The sequence below is a fragment of the Hevea brasiliensis genome, chromosome 6 (genome assembly GCF_030052815.1).
Source record: "Hevea brasiliensis isolate MT/VB/25A 57/8 chromosome 6, ASM3005281v1, whole genome shotgun sequence".
Taxonomy (NCBI): domain Eukaryota; kingdom Viridiplantae; phylum Streptophyta; class Magnoliopsida; order Malpighiales; family Euphorbiaceae; genus Hevea; species Hevea brasiliensis.
In genome coordinates, this window is record NC_079498.1 from 107045179 (window position 1) to 107054502 (window position 9324).

General features: G+C 26.1%; 1 protein-coding gene across 1 annotated transcript; it reads left to right on the top strand.

The window, feature by feature from the left end:
* Positions 1–5576: 5576 nt before the first annotated feature.
* Positions 5577–7783, top strand: LOC110664720 (protein TIFY 10A). Its single transcript, XM_021824535.2, has 4 exons — positions 5577–6081; positions 6349–6544; positions 7007–7257; positions 7428–7783. The coding sequence occupies exons 1-4, from the start codon at positions 5928–5930 to the stop codon at positions 7622–7624; spliced, it is 798 nt and encodes a 265-aa protein (XP_021680227.2). The 5' UTR covers positions 5577–5927; the 3' UTR covers positions 7625–7783.
* The last annotated feature ends 1541 nt before the right edge of the window (positions 7784–9324 follow it).

Consider the following 9324-nt stretch of genomic DNA (forward strand, 5'->3'; position numbering starts at 1 on the left):
ATTCTTGATTGCCAAACTTTGCTAATTCACACCAGAACCAAAAATAAAATCTAAAAAGATTCTCCTGCACATGCATGTTATATATATATATATATATTTAATTAAATATTTATATAAATAATTTAAAATAATAAATATTTAATATATAAAATTTAAATCCGTCACGAGTATATTTTTAAAATTCAAACCCGATTATATATTATTAAAATTTATTTTATTAAAATTTAATCAAATTAAATATTTATAAAAATTTAATCCATTAGCATATATAAAAGTAGCATCTATTGATACGGATTAAATATCAATCAAAATTGAAGAATAAGACTTGGTCGTTATCAAACTCTTTCACATTGAAGTCTTATATATTTAAAAAATGTTTTTAGCAACATTATTGATGAAAATAAAATTATCTATGCTAATTGAAGTTTTTTTAAGCAAAAGCAAAAATATTATCATCAAATCAACAATTCCCATCCCTCTCACCCAACTAGTTAAGCATTAAAAAAAAAAAAGGTATAACTTAAAGATTACTCAAGTCTATTAAAGCTGAGCAAATATAATATTAAGAATATATATATATATATATATATGATGGAATTATAATTACTAACAATCCGTTGTCATATAAGAATAAAAATTCTATACAATAATTGATGTTTGAAACTTTCATCAAATTCAATTTATTTAAAGAAATTGAAAATTGTCCATATTTAACTTTCTGAATTTTTATACTACGAAATATGTAATTAATTAATATGTTAGATTAAATATTTATATATATTTATTATATATATTTTTTAATTAATTTTTTTATATTTTAATATAAATATTTATAATGATTTTAGATTACACGGCAACTGTCGGCCACTCAAGTGAGGCACTGAATTTCAATTGACCAATAAGATCATTCGAGTAATTGATAAGAGTTGTTAAATTGTGGTTTTCAATCAAGTTTAGCTAGGCGCTGATTGCTCGGCTTCCAAGTCTTTGCAAATGGTTTCATATTAGAGTGACATTTTTTTATGGGTAATAATAATAATAAAAAAAGAGCCACTTGCTCATTTTGATTTATTTCCAAAATTAATTTGATTGTTCGGTCTACTTCTTTCAATAAAATCAAATGCACATCCAAATCATGACATGATAGTGATTTAAATTTAAAAGGAATGTTAAATTAACCAATATTTTAATTTAATAATCTTAAAATTCATTTTTATATTATTAATTTTTAAATTTAAATATTAATCATAAGTAATTTAAAAAAATGTCAAATTGAATGAAAAATGTGTTCAAATTATATGGTTGTACTTTTTTTTTAATTCCTTGATTTATATGTTTTTTCTATAGAAAATCTATAATTTTCTCTTTTTTTTTCTTTTTTATTCTCATCAATTTCTTATTTAGGTGATCATCGGTGAATATTTTTATCTAACTTTAGACACCAAACGCCCACGTTTTTTGCAATGACTCTGAAAAATGAGAAATTATTAAGTATACCTTATGTATATATATTACTTTTTATAATTATATGTGATTCACTTTTTATATTATAGAGAAGATTTATTTTTTTATGAGAGAATGAAGTACTATTTTTTAATACTCTAGATATATTTAATAATTAACCTTGAGAAATAAACTCCCATCAAAGAACTCAATTTCAAAATATTAAAACTAATTTCATTCATAATTAAATTTTGAGAAATAATTGTGTAATTTTATCATAAAAAATATATATTTTTTCTCATTCTTGTTCTTCCAATTCCCTTTTGAATCCAAACAAACTCCTTCTCCTTCTCTTCCCATCTTTTTAATTATTTTATTTTCTTTTTTTTTTCTCAATGTAAGATAAGTATTTGCTTGATATTATTATTTTATATTATTAATAAAAAATATCATTTTAAATATTCTAATTGGCAATATTTAAATTTTAATTTTAAATTAAATTTGATATTTATTAAAAATTTATATTTTAAAATTTAAATAATTTTATAAAATATTTAAATATATTTATTTAAAATATAATATTTAAATTTTATATTATTATAAAATACATAATAAATATACACAACCCATCTTGAATATTATACATTAAATTTATACTTATCTCAAATTTAATTATATATTACCTTAATTTATTTATGGAGGTATTTATGGGAATATTTGCATCCCTCCTCCTCCTCCTCCATTCTTTTGGCTTACTCCTCCATCCACCTAACTCCCCACCCCAATCTTCGTAACCCCAAGGGCTTTGCTCCAGTGCCTTCCCTCTGCCCCACAGCAACTTCCCCTTCACTCCCTTACTTTATCTCGTGCTTACGCCCATATTTTTCGAAGTCTTCTTTTGGAAGGTGAAATTTTGGAAAACCACAAGTGAATATATGGTTGTACTTTTTTTTCAATCCCTTGATTTATATGTTTTTTTCCCTTTCTCTTTTTTATTTTATTCTCATCAATTTCTTATTTATTAATTTCTTATTTAAGTGATCATCAGTGAATATTTTTATATTTTTATCGATGACAAACCCTTTTTTTTTAATAATTATTGAATATATATCTATTTGAAATAGATTTTAAATATATTTCATTAGATCTATTATTATTGATATCTTTTGAACGAATAAATTATTAGATTTATCTTTATTAGTAAATCTTGAATTTTTATAATATTTTCTCTCATTCAATAGAGTTATTATGTATTTTTGTTATTGAATTTTTTTTTAGAGAAAAACACTTTATGGTGTAAATCTTTTATTTAATAGAATATTTAAATTTAGAGATTATTTAATGAGATTAATAAAAAGATCATAGACTCAAAAAATAGAGTGTATAGTCTGTTTATTGGCTAATTTATATGTTTTGTCAACACTATCAGCTCTCTTAAATTATTTATATTATTTTTAATATGAGTGATTAATTTTATTTATAGAAAAATATAATATATTGATTTATAAATTTTTTTATACTATATTTCTTATTAATGAAATATTTTTATTTCTATAAAAAATATATTTTTTATCTCTTGAAATGTTAAAAATAAAATTAATATTCTAATAAATGATTTTTCTTCTAATAACAGTGTTGCCAAAACATAAATTATAAGAGCTATTGTCCCTTAGACAATAATTATTAGTTTAGAAAAATTAAAATCATTGAAATAATAAATTAAGCATTTTTTTTTTCAGTGGTAAATTCTTAACCTTCACGAATATAAAAATTTTGTTATTCTATTTTTTTAGAAAATTTTTTATGCACAAACTAGAAAAAATTATTAATAGAGAAAATTCTAAATTTAAATAATGTATCTTATGAATTTTGTATTATTAGTAAAATTAAATGATATCTACACAATATTTTATTATTTTGAATCTAAAAAAATATAATATCTTTTATAGTTAAATTATAAAAATATTTTCAAATTAAATTTAACTATTTTAAACTTAACTATGATTAATCTTTTTTCTTTTAATCATATGCATATATTCCTTTATTTTTTAAAAAACAAAAATAGTCTTTTTTTATTTTTTTAATTAATAATTAATTAACAGTGCAGGAGCCACTAGCCACGTGAATCGTATTTTCAGCTAATTGTACACTACGCAAACAGAAAACCAACCGGATCTCGCCACGTTTTATGTGAAAGTGCATTAATTACAAAATTATCCCGTGACGTAGAGTAGTTTAACACGTGATCTATTATGTTTTTTCTATAACCCGATAGGCCATAGCATTGTCAAAAGCGGCATATAATGGATAGAAACGTGAACGTGTGGGGCTTCGGTTTCGCCTTAATTACACTTACTTGGGTCCCACGTACCTCTGTCGGTCCTCGTCGGCTCCTAATAGCACCCCGCTCCATCCACCTAACTAACTCTGTGATTGTGAAGATAACGTTCTCCATTCGTGGCCATAATGACTTTAAAGGACACGGAGTTGCACCATAATTACGAATACACCCTCCCACCCCTATACAAATTTGAAGTTTGCTGTCCTTGTGATTATTCAATATCTCGCATGTGATTATCCAACATTCACGGTCACACAATTTCCCGTCCCTGGCCCCACAAGAGTTTTGGGTGGGGCGGGACGAGTGGGGAATTTTGTTTTATATTTTGTTAGTATATAATATAAATTTATTTATTAAAAAATAAAATATAATTAAAAATATAAAATTTAAATATTATTTTAATAATATATATTTTTTAATAAAAAATAAATTATATCTAATATAAGTTCGAACTCACATGAGAACGAGTCTAATAATTATTATATTAGATATTTATATTAAGATATGTGTAAAATTAATTAAAGTATATATATATAATGTATAAATCTATATATAAAAATTTTATTTAACGGTTGATAAATGAGTATGAGTTATCTATAATCATTCTCAAAAAAAATTAATATATTATTGTGTGAGATGAGTTACGAATCTTATGACAGTGTAAAAAATTTTCTTATTCCTTCTCCGCACAAATGGGGTTAAAAAAAATTATCAAATTCAAAGTGGGTTAGATCAAGTTTGAGAACTTTTTTCATTCATACACAATTTAACTTAATAATGCCATCTTGATTTTGTGAAGATAAAAGTTTAATTCATCTAATAATTAAGTTTTAATTCAATAATACTAAAATTATTTTATAGGCTATAAAAATTTTGATTTTGAGTCTCAATTAAAACAATTCAATTTATAAAATACCTAGAACTGAAATTTAAATGTTAGATTATTATTAAATTTATTAATATTTATCTTGTTTAAATTTATAATTCAATTAATTTAATTTATTTATAAATTTTATTAATCGAATTCTTTTATAGAATTAAAAATAAATATAAGAATTCTAATATATCCTACTCAATGTTATATATCATAAATATACTCCGTATGCATACAGAATATGTCCAAATTGGTAAATTAAGTAGAATTTAAAAATTTAATACAATATTACAATAAGTCTCTAAATAAAAAATTTAGAGCCAAAGATAATATAGGAATCACCATTTTAAAAATAATAGTCTTTTAGTTCTCATATAGTATAATATTGAATAATTCAATTATTATATATAAAGTACATAAAAATAAATATAGAACAACACTTTCAATTTCATAATTTTATATTCTTTTATTTTTTTATCCTTTAATGTTGTTTTAAATTAATGAATATTTTATTTTAATATTAAACTATGTTTGTTTATTAAAAAATAATTTATATATAAAAATATTATTATTAAAATATTTTTTATTATTTAATTATATAATTAAATTAATAATATATATTAATATTTTAAATTTTAAAAGTATCATTAAAATTTGAAAAATAATTTACTCTTTTAAAAAGGTAAATAATTTTTCTAAAATATATTTATGGTCAAATTTTTAAAATAAAAATTTAATTAAATTGGGTTGAGATACTTATGATCACATGTCATTTGATCACGTGTCACATGTGATATACAACAAAAGAAAAGAAAATAATTTTTCAATATATATATGATGGGAATAAAATGGAAGGCTAATATTGTAATTGAGTGCAAATACAGGAGCAATTTCAGAGAAAGTTCTCAGTGAGGTTCCATCTTGACCTGTTCCCGGAAACCGTAACCTTACGCGCACTGTTGTTCTCATCCTTTGCTTTTCATTGAAATGCAAATAAAACGTGCTCCAAACAAATTTATTAAAGTACACGAAGATAAACGAAACGGCTAGTCTGCTACAGCTCGTGGACTAATCAGGTTCAAAGAACATGCTCTAAAGAACCCAACTCCCTCATATATATTCTTCCCTGTCCTAAGCTAACAGCCACCATCCATTCTTTCTTCATTTCCATTCCCAAGAAAACTTCACTGAAATCAACTTTCTCATCAACAAAATTACGTATACTTTACAGTTCTCTCAAGATCTGTGAGAAAAATAATTCTGAGCGATATGGCGAACTTGGTCCAGAATAAGTCATCCGGCAAGGCAGCACCGGAGAAATCTAATTTTGCTCAGACATGCAATCTTCTGAGCCAGTATTTGAAGGAAAGAGGAAGCTTTAGAGATCTTAGCCTCGGAATTAATGGAAAGCTTGAAGCTAAAGGTATACCATTTCTTTCTTTCTTTCTTTACAGTCTTATCCTCTTAGAATATTTTCTGGGCTTCTTTTAATTATTTGCTCTGGGAATACTTGATTATTAACTAGTCTTTTTTGTGGGTGTTGAAAATAAAATCTACCATTAATATTCATTTCTTGAAACTGCTTTAAAAACTAATATAATTAGCTAGATTAATTCATATATGTAGAAATAAAGTATGGGGGTTTTCTGTTTGAGGTTAAATAAGAATTTGTTTGGCAAAAACGTTTCAGGTCCTGAAGCATATATGCCACCGGCAACAACACTGAATCTACTGTCTAACATTGAAAATTCTGCTGAGACTTTAAGACAAAACTCTGTGCCATCTGCAAATATAAAACCCATGGATTTTTTCCCACAATTTGTGGGTTTTGCTTCTCCAAATCCTATCGAGGAGGACTCCATTGCTAACAAGCCTGCAGATTTGAGGTGTGTATTAGCTCTTTTGTTTTTCTATAAATTTTCAATATTTTAAGAAAAAAAAATCATGGATATCTATTTACTTCTACATGCACACCAATGGAAAACTTGTCATTTATTATGAATTAAAAAAATATATATTTATATATATATTAAAATTTTTAATTTTATAAATGAATTCCATTATAGTAAAATTTCCCCGCAGATTTGCAATGGGTGAAATTACTTAAAACACCTTCTATCTCGTCGTGTTCGTAGTGTTAATGATATGAATTGACAGAAATAAATACATGCACGTGTCACAGTGCGTTTAGATTGAATTCTCAGAGAGAAATTAAAAAATAATAATAATAATAAAAATAAATTGAAATTGTTAGAGTCTGGGTCTCAGAATCCCAAAAAATTTAGTCAAGAAAATGAACCAGAAAATCTAGTCCACACGAGTCTTGACTTTGTTTTTAATGGTATCAGGAAATCCTCCAGAGAAGAACCTGGAACTGCCCAACTGACAATATTTTACGCGGGCCAGGTGATAGTTTATGACGATTTTCCTGCTGATAAGGCTAAGGAGATCATGGCTTTAGCAAGCAAAGGAACCTCCAATTCTAAAAACGGCTTTACTACGACTGCTTCTACTTCTGCCATGGATAAAACTAATTCCATTGCCTCCAATAATAATGCTCGAGAAGGACTTCGATTGCAAACTCAGGCTAATGGTTCAGGTTGATATTTCTATACCCTGCTCTAAATATATATAAATTTAACATTACTTGTTCATTAAATTAGATTTCAGTGTGATATTGCAGTCGTCTCTAGTCTGTAAGGTCTTGGAACTGTATAATTTTTTTTTCCTTTGTAATGACTTTTTTTTCTTGTTCTTGTGTTCTTGCAGATTTGCCAATTGCTAGAAGAGCTTCACTGCATCGGTTCTTTGAGAAGAGGAAAGATAGGGTAGCATCAAAGGCACCATATCAATTAAACAACCCCTCATCACCTGCTCGTCCTAGACCAGATGAAGAAAGCAATCCCATTATTATTGACCTAGAAGTAGAAGGCCAATCATCGAAACAGCTTGAGCTTAAATTATAGTTGATTTGTTCATGATCACCATACAACTTGGGATGTTGTAGTGAACTTGAAAAAATCCTAGCTGTTACCCTTCTTTAATTTACTCGTATAGAATTTTGTGAAGTAATTAACTTCTTGTGTTAATTAAGTTAATCCATATACTGAAGAATTTTGTGGTAATTTTTAATTATCCAAATCATGATTTTGTAATATATATAATAATTTTATTAGGAAAAATATTTAATAATATATTTTTTTAATTGGTGAAGAATACATGCATATACATCAATAAATTATATTAATTAATAATTTGTAGGTCCACCAGCAACATAATCAAGCGAACAATGAGGCTATACCTAGGCTAAAGGCAATATATATAGGCATGTGACATGTTTAATTAAGCAATGTCATATTCAAGTGGTCATTATCATTTTTAGCATTCAGAGGGGAAATGATTAATTCTTCTTTCTTGATCCAATGTACTTGTAAATAGTAAAGCCACATGTAATGATTTGATAGATTTAAACAGTGCAATTGCACTGCAATTTCTATGCTTCTTAATTGCAAATTGATTGACAATTGCATTTCAAGGGCCCTCTGGGCGTCAAGAACACATAAAGCTCCTAGCTGATTTGGCAGATCCAAGAGCCAATACTGATTCTAAAAACCAAGCTCAGCAACACAATGGGCAGGTGCATTGGCACCTCTGTTAACATGATAAAACTGAATAGAATGACAATGGGAGCGAAGGTCTCTAATTAACCAATCGGACAGCAGCATTGATCTTCCAGGATATGGAATCCTGAGCAGCATTATTAAGAGAAGGAATGTCTATCTGCAAGTCTGATTCAACGGTGGCCGAAGCAAACCCCAAGATTGAGCTAAATGCACTGCCTCCAGAACTGCTTTGGCTTCTCCCATTAAAGGAGAGGAATATACAGATTATTTTCAGTAATATTAGCTTTGTTATTTTAATAGCTGTCAATTATTTTATTAACGATTAAATATTAATTATTAGTAATTAATTATTTATATATTAATATGAAGCAGAAGTGTTCGATAAAAATAATTATTAAATTAATAATTAAATATAAAAATAATTGTATCATCTCATTGATTAGATTAAAATACTATCTCAACCTTCAAGAGGGACAAATTTTTCTTGAATCACTCATTAAATATTTAAACAGTATTATAAAATGTCATCAAACAGTATAAATAAGAGATATAATATTTTAATTATAATTAAAATATTAAATATTATTTTACAAGCTGTTGCTGGATAGTGCCAATTCATATAATTAAGTTTATAGTTCGTCTCTCCCTCCTCTAATATATTCATACAAAGAAGTGGAAAAAATTTCTCTCTATAGTGAATTAATACTAAAATCAAAATTTTAATTAAAAACTATGCAATTTGATTTTATATTATTAATTTTAAAAATTAAAAATAACCAAATCCAATTTCATGTACTTAAAAATTATCACGATTTTATTGAACAGTGCCATATTTTGTCTCTAACCTTGGGTGTGTATTTGCATATTAAAAAAAAAAAAAAAGATAGAGCAGGCCTGGTTTTGCAACTGGCCAGGAAACGGAGCCTACTGCCAGGCAGTTGTGCGCATTTTTTTGCCCATTGGCCTCAGACACATATCCATCCCTTCCAGCCCTTAGGTCCAAGCAAAACATGGGTTTTAAAACTACATTCGAACCCAATTAA

Bases quoted from the DNA above. Each gene is read 5' to 3' on its own strand.
- LOC110664720 (XM_021824535.2), top strand. From the start codon at position 5,928: ATGGCGAACTTGGTCCAGAATAAGTCATCCGGCAAGGCAGCACCGGAG. The intron at 6,082-6,348 runs GTATACCATTTC...AAAACGTTTCAG, and splicing joins TGGAAAGCTTGAAGCTAAAG to GTCCTGAAGCATATATGCCA. The intron at 7,258-7,427 runs GTTGATATTTCT...GTGTTCTTGCAG, and splicing joins AACTCAGGCTAATGGTTCAG to ATTTGCCAATTGCTAGAAGA.